Genomic DNA, 24,676 nt, shown 5'->3' with positions numbered 1-24,676 from the left:
TCTAACCAATAGAAAGCGACGCTGTCAAAAACATTTTCACATGTCCACTGATAAGTAAAAAAACAACAGGAGTAGCAAAACACTCTTGTAGTTTTGTTTATTCCCTTTGTACAAATTGTATTTCTTTTTAGAAAAACGAAATCTATTCACATAAGCACATTGCACTCAGCAGCAGCAAATTATCCGTTACTCTGTTATATTTTCTTTTCAAGACAAATTTAACAGCAATAATACACCACCAACAGTAGGTCCGACATATTCTTAACAGATTGCCGGTGAATATAATATTTACAATTTTCTACAATCACATTGACAGTAATACAGACCTGACCTGGTCCATCTGCTAAATATAACAACCCAGTTAGTAATGTTCACTCAAAACAGCAGCTAGAAACATAATCAATTCAATCTTACAAACAGGATTCTTAGAGACATTTAAGAATTTAACCCAGCAATGCTTGCTTGTTATTGGTTATTGTGCACAGTTTTGATCTTCACATGGAAATCAAATAGAGAAGCTACTGTGTAACTAGTTTTCATCCCTGTCATCCAGGCCCTGTCTGATCAGGAACACTGTTTAATGTTGAGGGTGGGCGGGATACTTTTAGATCTTCACTCTAAATCTATGGTCTTTAGAATGGGACTAGACGCATGTTAATTTGATGAATACATTTTGTACACTCCGAATAAGGCCTCAGCCGTAAACAATGATTTTTTAGATTTCATGCACCAAAATGTAATACTAGATTTAAAAGGTGGTCTTCTGGAGTGTCAAATAGGCGTATATATATATATGGATCCAAAGGAGAGATAAAGCTTCAAATATGTTAACTACATACACTGGGCTACATACTATAAACTGGGATCATACTATCCAATCACATCCAGCACAGGGACACCACAATCTGTAATCTTAAAGAGCCCTGAGATGGCCTCATTGGTTACGATAATGCAGTTAATACACTATAGACTGGAACAAGTAGTCTTCACTTTAAAAACAAAAATCTAATCTCCAGTCATCTTCTGTAAGGGGTCAAACATAAATCATGTGTCATTCCTTTCCTCAGACAGAAAGGTTAGACCAGTAAACTGGAGTTAGGAGCAGCAGAGAACTTTACATAGAGATCCAGCTATTCAGATTTATAAGTGCATAAATGCATATGGGGACAAGTCATGCTAGCATTATTAGCTATCACAGACAACTGAAAGCTTAACCTACAATTTTTTTAAATTATAATAAAATACAAACATTTATCCTCCCATTTCAGAATAAGGATTTGTCCCCCAGCATTAAACATGGCAACAGGTATATACTTCCAGCAAACCAAGTTCACAAAAAAAAAGAGAGTACCAGAGAATAATTCTCAATCAACTATTCCTTATGATCTAACTGGGCAGAAACATAGAAAAGCATGTGAAAAACAGGAAAGCAACAAAACAGAAATGCTCAATGAGTAAAAAACAACAACAACAACAACAACAAACATAGGAAAGTGTAGGGCACTGACATGTAGAGTAACACAAAGGCAACCAATCAGGGTTGAGATGAAGGTAGGGTGGCACAGAGTAGCCAATAGGGGCTATCCAAAGTGGCACCTGACTGGGTGAGGTCACTGAGATCAATAAGAAAAGAAGGAAGGCAGAACAGACACCGTCGGAACACACAAACATATAAATCACAGGGATCAGAACCTTCTGGGATGTCCTAACACCGGACACAGGATTGACATTCTGTTTCAGAGGGGGTTGCCAAAATGCAACATTAGAAAGTACAGAAATCATTCTGTACTGTACTGGTGGTTGCATCATTGTACATGCATTAATGAACAATTGGCTGGTCAGTTGTGATTGGCATTCCTGCTACCTATAGTAATAGGTAATGAATGCACACTTGGTATAGTGTTAAAGTCTTTCAAGCATATTCATTTGAAATAACTAGAAATCGATGATTTCCAATATCAATCTGGAAGACAACAGATCTACAGTAAAAGTCCCCCTACAATTCCAACAGAGAAAGACTGCAGACAGAATGTTAAAATCATACACCGACATTTTGCCAGTCATTCCATCAATATGTTATTAGAGCATGATGATGAAATTCACATTGTTGTGAACGGTTTCACATCCGAACATACCCCTGGGTTGGTTGGGCAGGGCAGGGGTCTGGACAAGACAGTGTGGGAAGGGCACGCTCTCTTAGAGACAGAGAAGGCAGATATGAGGGTAAGGTAGGCGCTCAGAGTTCAGCTTTGGGGCGGTGCGGTGCCTGGGAAAACACCAAGGTACCCAGCCCCCACCACACCCTAAAAGTCTCATACCAACGGCGATGGAAGGAACACCTGTAAAAAGGGAACAGCTGCATCCTGTCGACGAGTGAGAGGTCCTGCTAATAGGAGACTAGCCTCATCAACCCAGCCTGTTGGTCCCTGCATTTGATAAGACTGAAGCAAATCCCCAACTTTTACCTATCAACAGTGTGTTGTTCAAGGGTAGAGGAGGAAAAGCGAAGGCCATGTTTTGTAGGGAGATTCAGAAGGAGGGAGATGAAGAAACAGCAGGAGAATGAATACTTTTCCCTTTTTCTAACTAGACTGGAAAGAAAGACTGATAGAAACCTAACAGGTTTTGGCTTTAGTGCACTGTAAAGTATCGCTAGACTTCTTACAGTAGCCATTTACGCAGAGTACCAAATATTTTAACATGCACAACTCTATAACATGTCCCTGGACACATAAACCAACCAGGGATTACACTAAACCTTTAAATTAGTCACAATAATAAAAAATCTCTATTTTTAGGGATTTAGGGAGATGGAGGATATTTACAAGTTGTTAAATTATTAAATGGCTTTTTCCGGTATCCGTTTTCTTTTTCGTTTCCTGTAGCGATCTCAGAAAGAACCTTCCAGCAGCACGGTGGGTTGATGTGTCGATGACATCCACCTCAGGACTCCTCTGGGGTTTTTAACAGCTCCATTAATGCCCCAACTGCCCCAAAGTACCCCTGCAGAGAAACACACAGAAATATGAAGATGAAGGCTACATCTCATACATAGGCCTTAAATCAATATGCCATAACTTCATTTCAACAGTTCCCATTTTACACTGAAAGAACGCAGTCATGTTGACACAGCCGCGTGGCTTCTGAATCAGGCTCGGAACCAGAACGCAGCGCAGCAGTGGTTATAGACCCGAGCGGGTTTCTCGTACCTCATGTTCAAGGAACAGGGCCTTGAGCTGTCCCTTTGACCAGAAGTCCATGGCGTACGCTAGAAGCTTGGTAGACACTGTGTTGATCCGTAGGAAGTTTCCCACGAAAACTACCCGTTCAATTTTCTACAAGTAAAAAGGGTTGCAACAGTAAGTGATCACACACCAAAACTCACCAGGCTCTACGCTGCTATTTTATTAATATGGAAAAAACACATAAAAAATATGTAAGTATTTAAGACCATGTACGGGACACAAAAGACAAGAACTCTTTTAGTAACTGAGAGAATAGAAAAACTTTGAGGACAAAGAGCAGCACAACAGCAGTCAATGCAACATCATTAAATTAAAGTCTGAGGAAACTGAGAAAGACCATTTGGACTGTATCAAATTCAGACAGGGGCCTGTTTTTCAAAGAACAAGGTAGATTTCATAGCATATTGATTGAACCATATAAATATCCTAGGTGATTTGTGTTAGCCTGGGGACCAGACGAATCTGAGTGCTCATGTTTAATTGCTCTGGCAGATTGGTCTGCCACCTTCCCATTCAAACAGATTTCCCAAATGCCGGGCCAATCACAACAGTTTATCTAATAAGGGGCGGGTTTGATCCAATGACTGTACAAAGGAGTGCTGTTGAAGCATTCAAACCAATATGACGTTTCTTTGCTCTATTTGGTTATATCTATCCAATTCTGTTCAATTGCGTCCAGAGGCATTTCAGTCTGCACCAATTGATAACGCCACTTGGAAATTGAAAATAGAACAGAGGTTCCAGACTAAGGGGGTCAGATGGCTGAGCGGTTAGGGAGTCAGACTATTAATCAGAAGGTTGCCGGTTTCGATTCCTGGCCATGCAATATGACGTTGTGTCCTTGGACAAGACACTTCACCCTACTTGCCTCAGGGAGAATTGCTCTGGATAAGAGCTTCTGCTAATTCAGGCGACGCCCGACAACAGTTTTATTCCAGGTGAGTTGTGCTTGTGTAACGCAGTCCTGTCCAGAAGGTGGTGATGTTGCTCTGTTCTCTTTGATAGCCCTGTACAATGCTGCTTGATCACCATGCTACAAGGCAACAATGTAAAGAAGCTGAAAGCCCACAGAGAGACACCACGCCTCTCTGCACAACCTGTCGAACCTGAAGGAGGCCCCGCCCCACACGTTGCAACACAGTACATCATGTTTCTTTTTTTCCCTTTCCTCCCACAGCCTGAAACTCAAACAATACCAGTAGTGTCACTGCTGCCTGGCTTACTCAGCTGGGTTGCGTCAGGAAAGGGTGGGGGGGTGTTATTGGTTGTTTACCTCGTTCACAGCACACATGCGCGCAATGGAGCCAATGTTGTTGGTGATGGAGACCAGCATGGCCCTGGCCAGGTCCTCCTTACTGATGCTGTCCCTCTTATCCTTACACATCATCTGTCCGAAGCTGGGGGTCAGCATGGAAACAGACGTCATGCATGTCAGCAAACATGGTGCTGAAACACGAGTGTGAGAGTATACGTGTGTGTGTGCGCGTGGAGCTGACCTGGAGGCGACTGCCGAGCCCTGCAGACCAAAGCGTTCATAGTCTCCTCCGTAGATGTCCTTCACCAGCTTGTCTACATTGGTCGAGTCCCCTTTACTGGCCATCTCCAATGCCTCCTCAAATGTCTCACAGCCAGTCAGCAAGCAGCACAGGCCCAGGAACGTACCACCTCCCAGACTAGTGGGGGGAAGTGGGGGGGGGAGGAAGGTCAGTGACATACAGGTCCACTTCACGGTCAGCGTGAGGTCACTATGACTGTCAGTATCAGGCCACTATGGTTAAGCTCAGTAAAAGAAAAAGTAAAAGATTAAAAATAAAAACTTTAAATAAGATAAGATTAAGACATGGTTAAGACCAGTTAGATTTAGACAAGAAGTTGTGTTTTCCTCTTCAGAGTTACGAGGTAACCCCAAAGCTGAGCCTGGAATTCTGTGAACCCCAACAAATCCTCTGCCAGCCACCATCATGATTTCTATTCTGAGTAGCTCAAGGTTGAACCCTGCATATTTATAGTATCTCCCATGTGCTGCCCTCCTCACCCACTGAAGGGACAAGAAGCATATGTGGCAACATTCTGTACGTCACTGACACAGAACTCAGCCAGTTCTCCCTGTGACTGTCCATTAATCACCTCAAATCCACAGAGAAGTGTCATCATTCAGATATGATGCAAGGCTGGGTGACTGGAGATCGTCACTGGCTGGCTTAGTTATCTGTGTGATGGTAAATAATATTCAACAAAGTAATAACTAACTGTTTCCTTGTAAGACTGACACCAGGACTTTGGAGGAACATAATCATCTCCAGTACAGGAATTACTGTACAGTCCTTCCGACAGGACAGTTTGTTAAGCTGCACACACATAGCACACTGTTCCAAGGAAGGGTGGAGATTTGTAATGAGTTACTAACTGGAATAAGTGGTTATATACCTGGGTGCTCATCCTAACTTCCCACCCCCTGCTGTACCTGGTGCCGGTGACCCGTTTATACTGGTCCTGGGAGTGGACGGCCAGGATGCTGACCCCGGAGCCGATGTTGACCAGCAGCATGGGGAAGGGGTCTTCCAGGCTGCAGGGGCGCTTCACGCAGCTCTGCGTGTCCGACGGGTTCTCAAAGAAGTAGCACTCTGGGTGGCCGTTGAAGCCCACCTGGTCCACAAAGAGCAGGCCGTGGATCAGACAGTCCAGCTCATCCAGCTTCAGCAGCTCCAGGTCAGCCATCTGGAAGAAACAGGGAAGACAGGTTCAGTCTGAAAATGATAGGAGAGAGAAAAACGAGGGGGCAAATAGAGGTACAGTAGCACGGGATAATAAAAAGAGTGGAGTAAGAGGGTGAGAGCGAGAGAGAGAGAGTTGGATAGTGAGGCGATAGTACATAAAAACATGACAACCGAGGAGTTGGTGGAATCAAATTCTTAAATCACTGTTATCCTCTGTCCTCTTCCACTTCACCCCACCCTTACTTCTTTTAGCCGACACCATCCCACCCCAGCAACCTATCTCCTTTCACCCCCTCCCCCTCCCCCTCCCTCTCTCCCTCCCTCTCTCCCTCCCTCTCTCCCTCCCTCTCTCCCTCCCTCTCTCCCTCCCTCCCTCTCTCTCTCCCTCTCTCCCTCTCTCTCTCTCTCTCCCTCCCTCCCTCTCCCTCCCTCCCTCTCCCTCCCTCCCTCCCTCCCTCCCTCTCCCTAGCCTCTTTCCTCCACGGCACGCTCACCGCCATGAAGTCATTCTCAAACTTGTAGGCCCCTCCCCCGGTGGCGCAGAGCGTGGTGTGCAGGCTGGAGAAGTTCTTGTCGCGGCCCATCTGGATGAAGCGGTGCATGGCCTGCGTGGGGAAGCGGATGAAGTGCAGGTTCCCCGTGCGGCCGCACATGGTCAGGTTGCGGAGCTCCAGGTGCACGTCGCGCACGCCCGTCTTGCCGTAGGCCACGTTGGACAGGAGGTAGCGGCGGATGCTCTTCAGGTTCTCCACCTCCTCCTGCTCCTCCTCCGCCGTGATGTCCTTGGGCTCGAAGTAGACCAGCTTCACCAGCGTGCCCCCGATGTCCATGCCAAACCAGGGGAAGGCTGGGGACAGAGAAAGATCGGGTTGAGATATTACATCATATTGGGGGGTTTTAACCACACACACAATCCTATTTTTTCCTTTTTAACTGCATTTACTTGTTGGATTCTTCCTTGATGCCTCTGATATTGAAACCGCTAATACAACAAATAGCTTCTTTAAAAATCGTGTGCAGTCCATGTACAGTAAGTTAAGAGTCTCTCACAGGAGAGCGCAGGGTCAAGCAGAGAAGACAAAGTAGACTTAGCTACCACTGCAGGCAATAACCACGGCAACGGTCGAGAATCATGGTTGTTATGGAAACATGCTTTTATGATTTTTTCTTATTTCCCTCCTTTGGTCCCATTAAAATACATGTCTGTCTTCTTCAGTGAGCAGACTAGACTTGCAGCAGAGATGGATCATGGAGATTATTTGGGAAACACAATGTGTGATGATACTGTACATGTTTCTGTCTTAAGGTTCTGTTTTATTGTATTTTACCATTTTTGACTTACATGCTTGACAAACTGGTGCAAAACAGATGGGAAATTGTGCCTTTGATCGTATGAGTGTGGGAGCATGCATGTTCATCTCAGTCTTGGACGAACCAAAGTGGACTTTCTTTGTTTTCCTTTGCACCGAGTCTTTGTAAAGCAATCTCCTAACAGTGCAATCAGTGGTGAGCTGAGCTCTTTCATAACTGGGTGCTGTGAAGTGGTAGCCTTAAAACTGGCAAAGTCCACCATCTGATTATGAATCGCTGACATGGTGTTATTATTTATCCACAGAAAGACTCTCCAAGATCTCGAACCAATACTGTATTAAAAAATATAGAATACCATATAGGCCTACATCCCAAAGTCTACAAATCAAAGTCCTAATTCTTGGTTTGTGAAACTGGGTTTATGTGACATTCCAAATAGGTCCAACACTACTGTCTGACAAGGCCATTACAGACCCATTTACTCAATATTTGTTTTACATTACATTTCACTTGTTGGCTGGATAAAGCGCATGGGCTGCAAAGTACTGCCTATACCTAATATAACAGAACTATCTATTCCACAACACTGTTAGAGCATTAGCCATTATTGCCTGCTAGGTATGGGCCCTAAAAAGCCCACACACCAAGTAGTGACCTCCTACTAACCCTTTGGTAAGAATATAATCAGGGGGCAGCAACTCTGGGGAAACATTTAGTCATTTAGCAGACATTCTTTACCCACTGCACCTCAACTGAACTTTAATCTGGTGGGCTGTTACACAGTCTGACTGTCTGTCTGTATCCATTCGATCTTGAACCAACTGGTAAATACATATAAATGTTCCAGTCAGCACCCCCAAGTAATGTCCAGGCTGACATAGAGTCACATGTAGGTGAAAGGTCTGTAATACAGCATCTGCCATGACACAATGCTACCACTGGGGGAGTGAGTTAGGTGGTCAAGAGAGATATTCTCTGAGGGAGAGATGAGCCGAGAGCAGGGTCAAACAATAAGAGAGGAGACAAACAAAGAGTGTGAGCCAGAACATTTCTCAGATACTGAAGGGGTAAATCAATGTAAGAACAAGATACCTGAAAATGACACACGATACAGCATACTCTGCAATGTATCAGACAAAAGATAACACTAACAACACCAACATATTCATGAGAGAATCCACTACAAGTCTCAATACAAACTAGAGAGGGTACAATTTCTGGGGAAATTGTAGGGTGTGCTTGCTTGCGTCGGTTGCACAGGGGTCCGTTTTTTAATGAATTTTTTTTTTTGCTGCTCATTTACAACTGAAAATACGAGTGAAGTGTAGAATGATATAGATGTCTTCTCATTTCCCCTGCAAGAGGCAGCCTCATCGTTGAATCAAAACGAATACATTTGGCAGACCGGTGTAAAAATGGACCTAATCTCTATGACTTAAACCTCATTTTAAGTTTTTCCCTTCTCGTGATATTTTCAGGCATGTAGCCTACTCATTGCATTCATTCATTAATAAAGAACCCCCTTTGAAGATTATTCTACGACGTTACCCGGCAGTAGAAGATGGAATCGCGATTCAGACAGTCCCATCTGCCAACTGAAAATATGCCCCCCAAAACGTAAATAAGCTTGACATTTATTTAGTGGAAAATCGCTCATTCATAAAAAGCTCACTGGTAGCGATCATTGTCAGTAACAACGCAAAATGCGACATAGCCCTGTGTGGAGAAGCTGCCCCGGTAAATTGTACTACTACGGTACAGTACTAGTAGACTACTGCTGTGTTCGTCTTGGTAGCGATTGCGTTGGTTGAATTGGATTTAACGTTCCGTTGTACGGTTTAGGCTGAAATTAATTATTTTCATGAACAGATTGACAACGTTTAGGCTGTGGCAATGAAGTTCAGGTTAGTAGTTAGATAGACTTTTGATTTAAGTAAGGGGAGTGCCGAACATGTTCTGTCGCCATTTGACTTCCTACAGCTGTGTAGATGTTTTTGTAGTGTCTCGCGTAGGCTACAGCGTTGCAGTGAGCAACACTGGTTTGAAACCACAGGTAATGATCATTTCACCCACAAATCGTTTACTTGTAATGTAATGTCATAATAAATCCTACAACAAAAATGTATTTGTGAGGAATGTTTATTTTAAAGATTGAAAACAGATGCATCATAGACCACTGTAGTATGTGTTGCCCGGGCAACAGAGGCTAATGTCATGATGCTAATGCTTCAGTGAAATAGTAGACTACCGTTTCCAAAAGTAGATGTGGGCCTACTTCCTTAATAATATCAGCTAATATTGTACATTACATTTCATAAGTGTTTCACATCACAAAGTAAAATGAGTAAATAGTTATCACCCTGGCCTCTTTGTTTGTGGCGTTCCTGCAGCTGCCTTGCAGTAAAGCTATAGTTAGCCTAGCTATCCCCCAAGTTAACAGATGTGAAACGAATGTTCTGCTACAGGTAGTCACGCGTGTTTTTGTGACGTTAGTGACGCAGTGACGTTAGTAACGTCAGTGACTGTGGCTAGCAAATTAGCCACCGTTAGCTTCACTTTTCACCACAAAAACGCAATTTCTACTTAAACCATGCAACGGAACGTAAATAAAAATACAACCAACGCAATCGCTACCAAGACGAACCTTTTGACACCGCCGTTGTGTATGTAGTCCAAATATTGACTGATCCTTAGGGAGGCGAAAATAAACAATAAATAAATAAATAAATATATATGTGAGAGAACAAAGGTTGTGCTCTCGCCGAAGGCTTGAGCACACCCAATAATAATAATAATATATATGTGAGAGAACAAAGGTTGTGCTCTCGCCGAAGGCTTGAGCACACCCAATAATATATATGTGAGAGAACAAAGGTTGTGCCCTTGCCGAAGGCAAAGCACACCCAATGAACAAATGGTACAAAATGCTAATTTGTCCAAGGACTAATTTCAGTGTAGAAGTTTAGTGGGGTAATGGCTTGATGTTGCCATTTCACTCTCACCTTAATTTAAAGGATCACACTCACCCTGCCTGGCCTTAAACCCTACTGAAACCTGAATTAACGATTCTTGTTAATGATCTGTGAACCGGGAGTGGTACTGCCAGAACCTTGACCTGACCTATAGACAGATAAACTCTATGCCTTTATGACAGTTACACAGAGTGGTATCTAGACAATGACCCCTGTTTTAATAACAGAATATTAACACCAGGCATGTGTTCACTCCTGAACTGCTTTTGTGACACCATCAAATCTTACTGTCATTTGATGTAATCTGTCCATGTAACAATATTCTTGTCTGAGATTTACTAGGTGATATTCGTATTATATGGTTTCATCTTAGGCAAATCAAAATACTTACTGTGACTGACTGACTCTATGCTCCACATTGAGCAAGGCCGCCACTGATACCACACAACAGGGATACATCTCTACCCATGACAGAAGAGTTGACCAATACTGCTCCACAGCTACACTAGAGGAGGACCAGATCCTGGCCTCAACCTTCAATCTCTTAACAGATGTGGATATTGCTAGGTGATACTGATACCAGGTCACATGTATGAAGCAAGGTTAACAGTTTATCGGTGCATTGTCTTTGTTCCGAAGATAAGTGGAGATATAAAGTTAAAAGATTGCAAATGGCAATGTGTGACCTTTAGCTTATATTTAACACTGTATCTTAATTAGTTTTATTCACCTGGACTGCACGAACCTCTCTCCAGCTCTCGGTTTCTTTCTCACTTTCTTTAACATTACTGGAGATGGTGTCTAGGAATTCTGACTAGCAGCTAATAGGATGCAGAACATGCAGCAGAGAAACTACAAATTCACTTTAAATCTAAAAACTCACTAAATTATAGAACACTGTGGAGACGTTTCATGCAAACATCACCCGTATGGTCATATTCTTTCCAAATGCTAACCTAAAACCCCATTTCAGTTGCATTTACCCATCTGGTTATACATTGAGTGAAGCAGCAACACACTTACCCGGTTTCTTAATATCTTTCAGCTTCATAATAACGAGTTTCTGGCGTAAGCAAATTAATTATTATGAAATGTTTGAAGATTCTGGACAAAAAGCACCCAAAGTAGATTAAACTCGGTGCTGCAATCCGCTGTTTCCACAATTGATTCTGCCAATGCGCAGGAACGTTAACTGAAACGTTACTAATACATTCCAATCACAGCTGTCTGTTTTTATCTCAACAGCAGCATGCGAGGAAGTACAAGTACAGCAAAAAACGAAGGCGGCCTCTCAACCTTGCTGAGACGGAGAGACAGATTATTGGCCGAAATACGCCAAGCCCTCTATTGACCAAGAAATAACCAATCATAAGCGCGTCTGTGCAATCGCATGTTTAATGACAACAAAAGGTCCTTATCATCGCGTGTTTCTCTTCAGTCACAACATTGTCATTGCCAAAGAGCCATAAACCAAAAAGACTTAACACGAGCATACTTCTGTGTACTTCAGGTTACTGATATAGGCTACTCAGTGTACTATGTCTTAAGAACTGTACATTCGTCAAAACATAGGCTTCATATCGGATCGAGCAATGACTAACGCTAGCTACACTGAAACACGGAGATGCATGCAATTTTTTGCAGTCGGTACAGTATGGTTAGCTAAAATAATATGCCATTCCACAAGGCTGACCATGTCAATGTATAAACAAAGAGTCACATATTACTCAGTATTAAAGCTACTCATTCATAATCCCCTGCCTACTTGACACTTACGTGGTCTATTCCTCTTCAGGGACTCGACTCGACGTCGTAACCTGCATCTCTTTGCAGGGGACCCATTCAGTTGGTCATCGTCGGGATGGAGATTTTCAGAAACGATATTGCTGCTGTCCCCACTAGTGTTAGCGCTAGAACTGTATGCACTGCAGATGCCGTTGCTAACCTGAGCATGAAGGTCCCGTTGCAGTCCATTTGTATAACAATGTCCTTTTTTGTCTATCATAGATTTGGCTTTATCCATTGTTTTTGCTAGCTATAGCTGCTAATAACCATACAGCGCCGCGCTTGACGTGCTACCAAAGCGAGGCAATGAGGTCACTCGTGCGCCCAAAAAGCAACCACTACACTCAGCGAAATTAATATTTAATTTCTCTCTTTGGCTAGACTACAAGGATCCCTCTTGGCAAAAACGAAATATGTTCTACAAAATTGCTAATCAAAAGGCGAAAAGGTGCTCTCCTAGCCGTCAAAACACGGTTTGTTTGAGGTCACTGTCGGTCATTCTCACAGCACTAGCTACACTGCCAAAGCTTTGAAGTCAGTCAACCAGCCGGTGTGACGGCTACGTCACGGTTCCTAAACTCGTTTGCCCTTTTCTAGATTTCCATGGGTAGCCTATGACACAGTGACGAACAATTATGGATGCCAAATTTGCCAATGCAGTCTCCTTAAAATATGTTATCTGCTTTATTCACCCGTTACGTCAATGAAGTCGCTCAGCAGAATATCTTATGCTGTTGTACGCTATATAGCCAGGATTGTGGGAAATGTCAACGTCGGTATGAGAGTTAAGGAATCGCACACTCATATAGCCTACTTTGGTTTCTTATTTAAAAATGAATGGTATTATTTATCTAAGCATAGATTAATATGTATACAGCTAACATAATATAACAATACAAATATATATAAATAATTGCAGACATACCCGGGAGGCGGAGACGGGGGCATACAGGAGAGGCTTCCACTTCTTGAGCTAATCATTATACTGGTAATTTGTATTTTATCCAAATACCACTTATGTGACCCATTAGGTTTCACAAAACGGTGTCCTGTCCGGAAGGTTAATTACTGCAGTGAATACAATTGATTCACCTATTTTGACTTATGACAACAATACAATTTTAACGTTGGGACCAAGGTGAGATTTCTACAAATGACTTGTGCCATCTAGTGGTCATAATGATTCCCTCCTTATAACGTAACAACTTTGTAGTGTACAATCTTGCTATGCCTGTTAGAGGGTTTCCGAGTCAGACTGAGTTACATGTTTGACATAATAGGCTCCCTTGTATTTCATGAAACTAAAAACCACCATTTGCATTGCATAAAAACAAAAGAATGGTCAATGGTCTTTATTTGAACGATTACAGCAACAGATGCTGAAATGACTTTCATTTTGCACAACTTTAACCACTCAGCCACCTGACTCCCTGGTGACTCCCTGGTGACTCCTTGTAAAGGTGAATTACTCTACAATTACATCATGTCTCCTCTGATACCTCTCCGCAAGGTGTTGTCCTGTTGTTTAGGACAAAGTTAGAACTGTCAGTCAGGAGAACAACTGGATCCAGTTGTTCTCAAAGTTATTAAATAGACCATTCACTTGTTTTTGTTTTTATTTTTTTAAGTTTGTTATTCTACCGTTACCAGGGCAGCTCAGATCCGTCCCAGTTGTACGCCTTGCCAGTCTTGCCTATGTTAAGAGTGTCTATTATGCCCAGGAGACAATGGACTGAGTGCTGGGTGCTGAAGAGCCTTTCTTTGGGCACGTTGCGATGGTATGGCTTTGACAAGTCTGTGTCTACAGTACCAGGATGCATGGACACACACACTACTCTTGGTCTACTCCTCCCCAACTCAATAGAGAGGTTCCTGGTAGCCATGTTCAGGGCTGCTTTGGACATCCTGTAGCTGTACCAACCACCTAAAGCTGCAGATACACAGGCACAGAGAGAGAGGGTCAAATATGTTAAGTATTCTGCGTAGTGCAAGGCTTTAATCAACACAGAACACAGTGTGAGTTCGTCAAAAACTGCCAGACAAGCTATGTGGGACACTGGTCACAGCAGGGTGGTTTATGATTACCTACCGTTATCACTTATGGATCCGACTTTGGCCGTCATGTTGATTATGATTCCGCTGTGCTGCTTGGCTTTTTCTGGAGGCTGCTGTCCAAATAGTCCGGCCCCCTTCTGCAGAAGTGGGGCGAAGTATTTGGCCATCACTAGCGGTCCCACTGTATTTGTCGTCAAAGTAGAAATAATTCCCTGTTACAAATAAACGAATGGAAAGAGCAACATGAATTATGATTGTCACCGCATCAAGATTCTGATTCTATAAAGATGTGCTGCCTGGACACCCTTACCTGAGCGGAAACATCTCGAAGACTGGTCTCACCTTTACCGGATGGATGAAGCATGGCAGAGGAGTTTATGATAAGATCAAGTGTACCGAACGACTGTTTCACCTTCTCTGCCGCACTACTTATGTCATCCTCTCTGTTCACGTCTAGTTTTAACACTGTAACTTTGCCAGGGTGCTGTGCAGCGAGGTTCAGTAGTTCCACGGCATTTTCCGGGTTTCGACACGTAGCTATTACACATGCTGGGGATTTGTTCAGCAATATTTGCTTGCAAAATTCAAGTCCGAGTCCTCTACTTGCGCCCTGTATAAGAGCTACAGCTGCCATGACAGTTCAAATGATTATGTTTTCACAGCAGCGCCGCCCTGTGTAGGAGGTGGGGAATGCGTACACAACTCCGCGTATTACGGTAGCCCTGAACGGCAAATCACACCCACTAATATGAGTGGGTGTGATTTGCACTTCAGGGCCACCGTAGTACATGACTATGTTTAGTAACACACATGGCTGGCAGAAGTAAATGGTCAACCAGTTCTTTTGTAAATAAATGAACAGCTCTTAGGTGAATAAATAAACAAGAGAAAACCTGAGACTGTAATATATTATTAGCCTAATTGAAGACGTAGTCAGTATTCAGTCATAAAACATAGGCCTATTTGGTGTGTAAAAAAAATTATAATAAGGTATTTATTTAGCAGATATGCAAAAAATATTTGCTATAGGCCTATATTCGTAGCATACGTGTAAGGATGTACCAGACGACAACATTTTGCATCAAACTAGCCCGACCGTTACCCAACACGGACTCACGGTGATGCTGTTGTATTGTAATGAACTGCAAATTTACTGTGCTCTTCACAGCAACCTACCACAGTCAAACTAATATGCCTTTAACAGTAACAGTAACTTCATCGCTTCATCGGCTGTCAAATAATTATTGATGTGAGCCATAGTTCAAGAGGCCTGATTTTAGGTGATTAGACCATTTCAAATAGCCTTTCTGGTTTGTGAAATAGGTTGTCTGTCAAATAGGCTTTTATGCTTAGTTAACAGCTAAATATGTCAAAAACTATTCAGAAAGACAATAGAGGATTGATGATTAGGCTACGTGCATTAATGTAGGGCTGAACCAAAGGACACATTGAATCCAGACACTCTCATTAACACGAGAATTGAAAAGGAATATGAACCTAACTTTTCATAACTAATTTAGATTTAATTCAGCGATAGCCCACTACCACCCTGTTTTCTACATACATTTGATATATTGTAATTTTCAAGATGTCTCTGACGTCACTTGGTAGGATAATGTGCTGTAATTGCGCGCAATGTTTGCACGGTCTGTCATAAAGCGACAACAACCCCTGGAATCAAGATTAACACACTCAGAAAGAAAATCACACATTTCTGGGTCATTTCTGATGTGCACAAATACTTGAGGCGCTGATAATGAGCAATGTCCTTAAAATAGACCAATTAGAGTATTTCTTTTGGCTGTGAAGTAGTGCGCTCGGAGCAGATTTCGTTGACGCATTTACACTGCACATCTGTGCGTTTATGTCACCACACGGGTTCGTAAGTTCATGGATGAAAACAAACCAGCATGGTTGTAGATGCCAACGGTACTATCAGTAGCAACATGAGAGCCTACATGATAAAGGAGAGGATGAGAGAGACCAGCGCAACGAACATGATCTCGGAGGCGCTTGTTCCACACTTACTGAAGATTGCGCAGGACGCAGTGGAGGCAGCCGAGGCGACCTCGCCGACAACAACTTTACTGATGGAGAATGGAACTCAGTGCGGGGAGCAGATTCTCAGCTATGGCCAAGTGGAGAAAGTGCTTATTGGTGCTGTCCTCACCATGCTCACATTGTTCACTATTTGTGGGAACTTGCTGGTGGTGATCTCCGTATGTTTCGTGAAGAAGTTGCGGCAGCCGTCTAACTACTTGATCGTATCGCTGGCTGTTGCCGACCTCTCCGTTGCACTGGCGGTGATGCCTTTTGTCAGCATTACAGACCTAATTGGGGGACAATGGATTTTTGGACAATTTTTCTGTAACGTCTTCATCGCCATGGACGTGATGTGCTGCACAGCGTCCATCATGAGCCTGTGCGTAATAAGTATAGACAGGTGAGTTCCATATACTACTCACACCTAAGTAGATATTTTGGGGATCAAACCTAGAGCAAATTATTCTTAAAAAAATAATCAACAAAAATTATTCTGTATAAAGCAAGTGCTTATCCTTTTGGACATATTTCTACAGTTGATGTTTAATTATATTGAATCAGGTATGTATATATATATATACTTAATATATAAATACATCTATATATACATTTCTCTACATATGTTCTCTCTCTCTCTCTGTGTCTCTCTCTCTCTTTAGTCTAAGAGAGGTTTGACTAATGTGGCATTTGTTATAGGTATCTTGGCATCACTAAACCCCTGACCTACCCTGTTAGGCAGAGCGGGCGCTGCATGGCTAAGATGGTCCTTTCAGTCTGGCTCCTCTCTGCCTCCATCACCCTGCCTCCTCTTTTCGGCTGGGCCCAGAACGTTAACGACAACAAGGTGTGTCTGATCAGCCAGGACTTTGGCTACACCATCTACTCCACCGCTGTCGCCTTCTACATCCCCATGTCTGTCATGCTTTTCATGTACTACCACATCTACCGTGCTGCCAAGCTCAGCGCTGCCAAACACACCATCACAGCCTTCCCCCGTGTGGCAGAGGAGACGCGAGGCCAGCACAGACAAAAGGGAGAGACACCGGGAGAGGAAGAGGAGGAGAAAAGCGTGGACTGCGTGTCGGCCGCCTTCAAGCTCCACAGGGAGGTGGAGGAGTGCACGCGCTTGTCGCGCCTCCTGAGGAACGACAGGAAGAACATGTCCATCTTCAAGCGGGAGCAGAAGGCAGCGGCCACGCTGGGGATCGTGGTGGGGGCCTTCGGTGTCTGCTGGCTGCCTTTCTTCCTTCTCTCCACCGCCCGGCCCTTCATCTGCGGGGTGGAGTGCAGCTGTGTGCCCTTGTGGGTGGAGCGGACCCTGCTGTGGTTGGGTTACGCCAACTCCCTTATTAACCCCTTCATCTACGCCTTCTTCAACCGCGACCTGAGGACCACTTACAGCAACCTGCTGCGCTGCCGTTATCGCAACATTAACCGGAAGCTGTCTGCAGCCGGCATGCATGAGGCCCTGAAGCTGGTGGAGAAGCCTGACTCTGTCATTTAGCTGCTAGTGGGTCTCAGCTGGTTTGGTCCTGATCTGAGGACTGGAAATCTACAGGCTGTCCCCCCATGGACTGCCTGCCTGCTATTCACACTAGCACTTGAACTGACCAAATCCTTGCCAGAGAAACATCAGAGGGACAAATACAATTTCACGGGTCATGGGTTCTGAAATATAGATCTAGATTGTCCAGGATACTCTTAAAATAGTTCTCACCAGCTGGGTCTATTGCATGAGAGCACACAGTGGTCCATGGTCATCTACTAAGGGTCAATGGGTTTGGATCCAGGATGTCATCATGTAGTTTAGCTGTAAAGCACCAGAATATTATATATCAGGAGAGATCCTTACCATCTCAACAAGTATATCCATGTGAAATATGAATTATATATTTTTATACCCCCATTTTTACCTGGGGGTAACCACTGTCAGTATTCATTGTCAGAGAGGTTCGACCATGAAGAAGTTAATAAAAGATCCAGTTCATTGGACTCAGAACTCTAGTCCTGTTCGACTCAGAGTCACTTACCTGAACACTCAGTCGCCACCGACTTCATACCTGATGTAAAGGTTTCAAATGAGGGTTAGTAATGATGTGTTGTCAGTAGTTCTTGTTGTGGCTCAGACCGTTGTAGGTTGTTTTGATGTTGTCTCATAGTTTTGGCATTAAGGTATCTTTGTAAAGGTCAGTTATGTTGTGTACAATATATGATGTCATGGAACACTTGCTTAAGGACTGACAGTGAAAATCTGCATTTCCCTACACTTGTGGAATATATTCATATCTGAATATTAAGATAGGGGCCATGTGGACAGACAAATCATATTGTAGTAATAAAAACATAATCTGATATGATATTGTACAGTTATTTGTTAGGGGTTTATTTATGTTTTTAAAATTGCACATGCACCATGCATGTCAAGAAATGGACATGCAAGATGCTTTTAAACTGGACGTTTTGAGTTATGGTCTGGACAATTTATTAGTATGTCGATTACAACTCATTAAACATGCTCCCTATTAAGAAAATAGTGCATGTAAAATAGGGCACAACCTTCCAGAGACTCTGTACCCCGTATAATTAAAGCAATACAAGATTTACTAAACTGAACAGATTAGGTCCTAATGAAAGAATAGTTGTTCTGACCTGCTGAAAGCTAATCAGCTGTTGCAGTTTGTACTGAGGCAGTAGACAGGAAAGCTGGGGGGTGGAGGGAGAGAAGAGGAGGCAGAGAGACTCTTAAACATCCCTGAATCACTCATCACCAAGTCATCTCGTTAGGAGTCAAACCAAGGCATACGCAGGAGGGACAGGGACATTCTACTTATTGAATCTAATATTTGAGAGAAACTATAATATGGTCAACTCTTACAAAGCATGATATGGTCAACTCTTTCAAAGCCTGTCTGTGTGTTCAGCTTTACATACCACACCTAGGGTGTGCTATCAGTGTAGTGAACTAAAGCTGCTACATAAGCTGCTATTGTAATTGAGTTCAAGAGACACAAGTTTCTCATTTGCGGTATGATGCATGTACAGTGCTCCCAGTGCTCTAGAGGAACCTCAGTGCGAGGTGACAATTCCGTGAAGAGTAGGGGGCTCACACATTCTGGCTGACACGGTGGATTGTGCTGGATTAATCCCTTTAACAGCCTGGAGAGAACTGAGAGGGAAATGAGAGCCAATCCTCTCCCAGTCATCAGGTGTACATCTCACAACTGAGAAAGAGAGGCAGATGTGGATGGTGTTAGAAAATGGTAGTCAATCCTGAATTTAAGCAAGGAAAGTAGTATAGTACTCTGTGTTTTAGGCTACCTTTTCACTTCACCCAAACATGACTGACTTTGGGTGGAAACGAACAATAAACCATTAGTGACGGAGAATGAAAGCGTTAATTGAACGTGTCAGCCTGTCATTCCCATGTGACCCCAGTGGTTTTCTTGGTCCTGCATTGGCAACCATTTACATTTTAATGGACCTGCAAACAATTCTGAAAATCAGTGGCTATCTTTTCCCCACTCCAATGATCTTCAAGTGGATCCAAAAGACGTATTTTAGCAGCATGGTGTTTACCCTGCTGAGCAGCGCTCCAGATTGACTGTTTAAAACAGCAATTCGAAATGTTGAGAGTACAGATGGAATCTGAAAGATAACACGAAGGAAACCATCGAGGGACCAATGTGACAAAGGCAGTTGGTTGCATTTGACACACTTTAATTCCATTTGATGCTGTAAAACGTCCTCTTAGTTGAAGGCTTCAATATGAATTACATGGAACACTGTTCTTTATAATGCACATGTGTTAGTGAAGCTTATTTACCCCCCAGGGTCTCACTCTAGAGGACACTCACACTCCCGCAGAGTGGCCAGCTGTCCAGTTTCTTGGTGCCCATTACTTCCTGTTCTGGCAGGTCATGTGACCAGTCAAGAGACATGGACCACACATCCCTCTGACTTCATTATTGCGACTAATGTGTCATGGCAAAGGGTGGGGTTAACCATGGCAGACAGCTAGATTTGCTTTTAGCAGCTGAAGACTTCTCAGATCTGGGTTGAGTCAATGTTTGTTAGATTCTGCATGTTCAACCACTGGATGGATGACAGCTGTGAAAGACCTTGACATTTATAAGGACTATTTTGACCCTTAAGCCATGGCAATGTCACATTGGTTTAACAGTAGATGTGTTGCTGGCATACCAGTGACCCAGGGTCTATACCTAATCTGATATATCCAGTGCCATTCATTGTCAATTTAGTGTTGTCTGCCTTCACATTCCCACAATACCCCTAAATATCAATTTTTAATACATTTTCCAATTGTAAATGAATCCCCCTAAATATATCAATATTTCAGTTTGGTTACGGCTGAAGGTAAACTGTGAACTTCAGTTCAGTCCACAGATATTCTGTGGGGTTCAAGTTTGTTTGTTACCTGGAACCTAAGGTGAATTGTGATCTTCATGTCTCTCTACATATTGTCTGGTGTCTTGGTTGTGAGTAACAGAATGCTGAAAGGTGAATCTCGCCACAGTCTTTGCTCCGGAGCAGGTTTTCTTCAAGCTTCTTTCTATATTTGTCTCTGTTCATCATTCACATTAATTCCATTAGACGGCCTAAAGAAAGAGCCCCCACTGAAGTGTCTCGTTGAATTGCAGGTGCACATAGAGCTATCCTTATGTTTCAAACCAACCACCCATGGGACAAGAAGGACACCAATCTTCAATCCCCTCAGTAATGACTAGTATCATGGTTCCTTACCCATATCATTGACAATCTGACGGGCCACCGGCGGGCCATGGAATGCTGAGAGGTTTGCTCCAACTACCCTTCACTGTAGGGTTGGTATTAGCCAGGTAATGGGTCACACCTGGTTTTCACCAGATGTATTGCTTGGGATTCAGACCAATGGCAACAAGTATTATTGTTATGCTCTCAGAGTCTCTTAGTCTTTAGTCTATAAAGAGAGTCTCTTTAGATATTAAGGCAATATCATAGAAACACTGTGTGGTCTGTATGGAACACAGAGACATACTCGCACACAAGTGGTGGTCGTAAAAACAATCCTTCAACAGCACACTGACTCACCAGCCACTGTTCCCAGAAAGACCAATACTGTATTCCAGATTCTATTAGGCTGCCTTGTTACAGCAACCTTCACATGAAGACAGACTGTCAGAGCAGAGGCAACACGTGGATGTTATCATGGTCTCCAGGGCTTGACAAGACACAGCACATATCAGGTTTCTCTACAACACCTACTATCCATTGCTACAGTAAAAAACACAACCTTTCCTTTAGGTTAGTGGCATGACTTTATGTCATGCTGTCACATGTCTCACACACACACACACACACACACCACTCAGTGTATATGATTGCACCAGGCAGCTGCATCCACAGGCTTCTGTAATCTCCCAGCGGGATTCATGCTGAAATGTTCGATCCATGTTACATCTCTGGTTTGAGATTACCATCCTCCATGTATGACAGTTAGACGTGAATGTGTGTGCGCACTTGTATTTGTGTGTGTGTGAGTCAAAGAACTGGGGATATTAGTCTCTAGGAACATTGGGGGCAGAGGTCAAATCCTACAATTAAGCTTGAGAATATAAGATCTAGGAAAAGTTATACTATTCCATTTATTCAATATAAATCTAATTTCTGGTTGACAGATTGTCTAGTGATCTTATTCATATTTTCTTGTTATATAATTCAGTTGTTGAACATCTAAACCACTTAACCAGTAGGACACACAAACCAGCTGGGATGAACAAGTGTACATCATATGTGAAAATGACAAAACCTGCATTCTTCTTTTTTTACCTATACATGAATCCTGTAGTTTTCATTTGTGATTTTCTATTCTGCTTGGTCATTCTAAGTGCAGCTATAGGTTTTAATTGTACATTCTATACCCTGAGGTTCATAAGGAGCTTAACAACCTTGGCTGGGCAGTTGACATGTGAGAGGCTGTTCACTAGAAGTGAACACACACAGTATCATAACATGACAACAGGCATCCAGAAGTATCAAGTGATTCTCCCCCCTCATTTTCAAAATTGAATTAAGCCATTTTTCATAATTTGCTGGTCTTTTCCTTTACATTGCAGATCTCATTAGGCATCCGGCGTCCATTTCCCATACCATCAATCTCACTATACTATTCCTCTCCCCTCTCCCCCTGCCTCTCCTCCTTCTCCTCTTCCCAGCTGGTCCTCACTGAACACAGCATGGCTGGAAAAGCAAATCCTTGATTCGTTTTTAGCCTGGTGCCGTTCAAGCATAATCATGTTCTTGTAAAGACGAAGGGGTGGGGAGAATCAGAAGAGTGTTTTATTAGACATCCTAAAAAAGAGAACCCACTTCAGAGTCGGATTAAATCGCAGGTGCACATGGGGCTTTCCTTTTAGTTTCAAACCAACTACCAGAGAATCAAGTTTTTGGGGCCTTGTCTTTATCCCTGGTACTACGGACACACAGCACACCAATCTTCAAGTTAATAAGGAATGTAATGAGTGGTCTGGTTGGTGTGTTAGGTTTAGTAATTAAAAGTTGTTGTTGCATGGCATCTGCTCAAAACATGATTTTCTGAAGCAAATGTATACACTTTTACATATTTTTTTAACTATACACAACTTTTTTCTAATCTGGGGGAAAAAACAACAACATTTGTCTGTCTATGTACAAATGTTAGCAATAAATAACATGCAGGTACCACTAACTGACCAAGTGTTTTTGGAACCCTAGAATGGTCAGAGAGGAATTAGCAGAGAGGGAGAGTCTGCTGCTGGATTTCCTTATTTTATTACAGTTGGCACAAAACTAAGCCTTGAATAGACCTAAAAGTCAAAACTAAGCCTTAAATAGACCTAAAAGTCTGATTTAAGCTCAATACAAATTAACTAAACCTTCTGCAGTGAAAAGTGTTTTAATGTAGGTGTGATGCCACATATGATCTTTTTCATTCAATTTTCTCCCACACCCATCTGTTCTCTCTTTCCAGATATCCCTCTTTCTTTTCTCCCCCCCAACCTTCTCCCTCACTTGTTCTTCTCAGTATTTATTTCCTTTCTCTTCTTCAGCGAAATGATGACAGAGTTACACATGCAGTTCTGTGTTTGACAGCTTTATGGAGCTTTTAGGTATCTCCATAAACGTCTTCCCCCCGTTTTGTTTCACTGGCTAACAGAAGCAATGGATGATCCAGCTTCTTTCTTTGTTTTTCACACCTACAAGACAGACAGGCAATAATATGTTCCTCTATTAATGGTGTGACAGTAATTATTTGAATTAAGAGCAAACAGCTCCCCTTTTTTTTATGTTTCCATTTTCAAAGGTTCAGATACTCAGCACTTTATTTTTACGTTAAGGAAAGATTGCTACATGTAAGCAAATGGACAATGCTCTTTCAGAGTTATCCTTTCTTACAATCTGAATAGAAATTAGACTCCCCCCATGTTTCAAACATGATTAATGTGATTATTGCATCGAAAGGTATGGACTTGCATTTACATTTAGTCATTTAGCAGACGCTCTTATCCAGAGTGACTTACAGTAAGTACAGGGACATACCCCCCGAGGCAAGTAGAGTGAAGTGCCTTGCCCAAGGACACAACGTCATTTTTCATTGCCCGGAATTGAACCAGCAACCTTCTGATTAATAGCCCGATTCCCTAACCGCTCAGCCATCTGACCCCCTGACTTAAAAGCTAAGGTTAAAATGTACTATCTACATTTAAGATTGGTAGACCTTCCTTTTTCTCACAGGTCACCACTCAAACATGTGAATGTGTATCTGACTAGTGTGGAAGTCAAGTCCTTACACATCCACATGTGGACAGGATATTTCCTCAGTGACCTTGCTTTTCATTTCACCCTTATTTCTCCGGGCCTGCGTTGACCTTTGAGTGCTTTTAAAAAGTGTGCTTTGAAGCTCCTTTTGCATGTCAACAGAGAACTGTCACAATAGCAATGTGAAGAAAAATAACTTGTAAAAGAAAAAAAGAATTAAGAACGTTTTTGTAATATTCCAGGGGCCTCCTGACTGAGTCTGTGACGAGAGGGACGTCAGAGTGTTCCGCGGAGCGTACTGAGCGTGTCAGCCCCTCCTGTCTGGCCTCTAAGCCCTCTCTTATAACTCCCATTCCATATGAGTCTTTTATTGGATGACCTTAAGAAAATACAATATAACTGCCCTAAATAGCCTTTTACTGGTCTGTATCGAATATTTATCCCCATTCATGCTCTGCAGAGCATAGCAATGGGGGAGAGGCACTACAATAATATTAAATCCCTCATGCCCACTTCACCTCTGCCTCTGCCAAACAGTCAGCCAACCTTAAACAACACAACAAACTCATTAGGCCCATTTTTCTTAAGGAATTAAAAACAATGGCTTCCTGTAGCGAGTCTCATCAGGGACATGATGGCATTTTCTGCATTGTTTCACAACCATCCTCCTGATACGTGACTCCAATATCACACAGTGAGTGACAACAATGAATTCAACACAGTCCAGGTTACGGAATGTGAAAACTAGCTGGGT

At 42.8% G+C, this 24,676-nt stretch overlaps 3 protein-coding genes across 4 annotated transcripts in view; 1 reads left to right on the top strand and 2 right to left on the bottom strand.

Annotated features, from left to right (window-relative positions):
• Positions 1-14,749, bottom strand: part of zgc:65997 (uncharacterized protein LOC794398 homolog) — a 125,508-nt gene extending 110,759 nt beyond the window's left edge. Inside the window, exons 1-3 of the mRNA XM_062464138.1 lie at positions 14,396-14,749; positions 14,120-14,297; positions 13,505-13,960 (exon numbers count right to left, since the gene is read on the bottom strand). Coding sequence (XP_062320122.1) covers positions 13,674-13,960; positions 14,120-14,297; positions 14,396-14,719 — 789 coding nt within the window. The 5' untranslated portion in view covers positions 14,720-14,749 and the 3' untranslated portion in view covers positions 13,505-13,673. The remainder of the gene's footprint in view (positions 1-13,504; positions 13,961-14,119; positions 14,298-14,395) is intronic.
• On the bottom strand, positions 81-12,643 carry pank1a (pantothenate kinase 1a). Of its 2 annotated transcripts, none has more exons than XM_062464129.1 (7): positions 12,022-12,643; positions 6,457-6,809; positions 5,710-5,963; positions 4,742-4,918; positions 4,519-4,642; positions 3,210-3,335; positions 81-3,003 (listed from the first exon to the last, which is right to left on the bottom strand). In XM_062464129.1, the coding sequence occupies exons 1-7, from the start codon at positions 12,266-12,268 to the stop codon at positions 2,944-2,946; spliced, it is 1,341 nt and encodes a 446-aa protein (XP_062320113.1). In that variant the 5' UTR covers positions 12,269-12,643; the 3' UTR covers positions 81-2,943. The 2 variants fall into 2 exon arrangements, with proteins under 2 accessions (XP_062320113.1, XP_062320114.1); XM_062464130.1 differs by lacking the exon at positions 12,022-12,643 and adding an exon at positions 11,269-11,468.
• A 1,085-nt stretch (positions 14,750-15,834) lies between the features above and the next one.
• On the top strand, positions 15,835-18,002 carry htr7a (5-hydroxytryptamine (serotonin) receptor 7a). The gene is made up of 2 exons (XM_062464652.1): positions 15,835-16,528; positions 16,825-18,002. Exons 1-2 carry the CDS (start codon positions 15,996-15,998, stop codon positions 17,630-17,632), a joined length of 1,341 nt encoding a protein of 446 aa, XP_062320636.1. The 5' UTR covers positions 15,835-15,995; the 3' UTR covers positions 17,633-18,002.
• The last annotated feature ends 6,674 nt before the right edge of the window (positions 18,003-24,676 follow it).

Source organism: Osmerus eperlanus, chromosome 6 (genome assembly GCF_963692335.1).
Source record: "Osmerus eperlanus chromosome 6, fOsmEpe2.1, whole genome shotgun sequence".
NCBI lineage: Eukaryota > Metazoa > Chordata > Actinopteri > Osmeriformes > Osmeridae > Osmerus > Osmerus eperlanus.
Note: the sequence above shows the minus strand (reverse complement) of the source record. Positions and strands in the feature narration are given on the sequence as shown.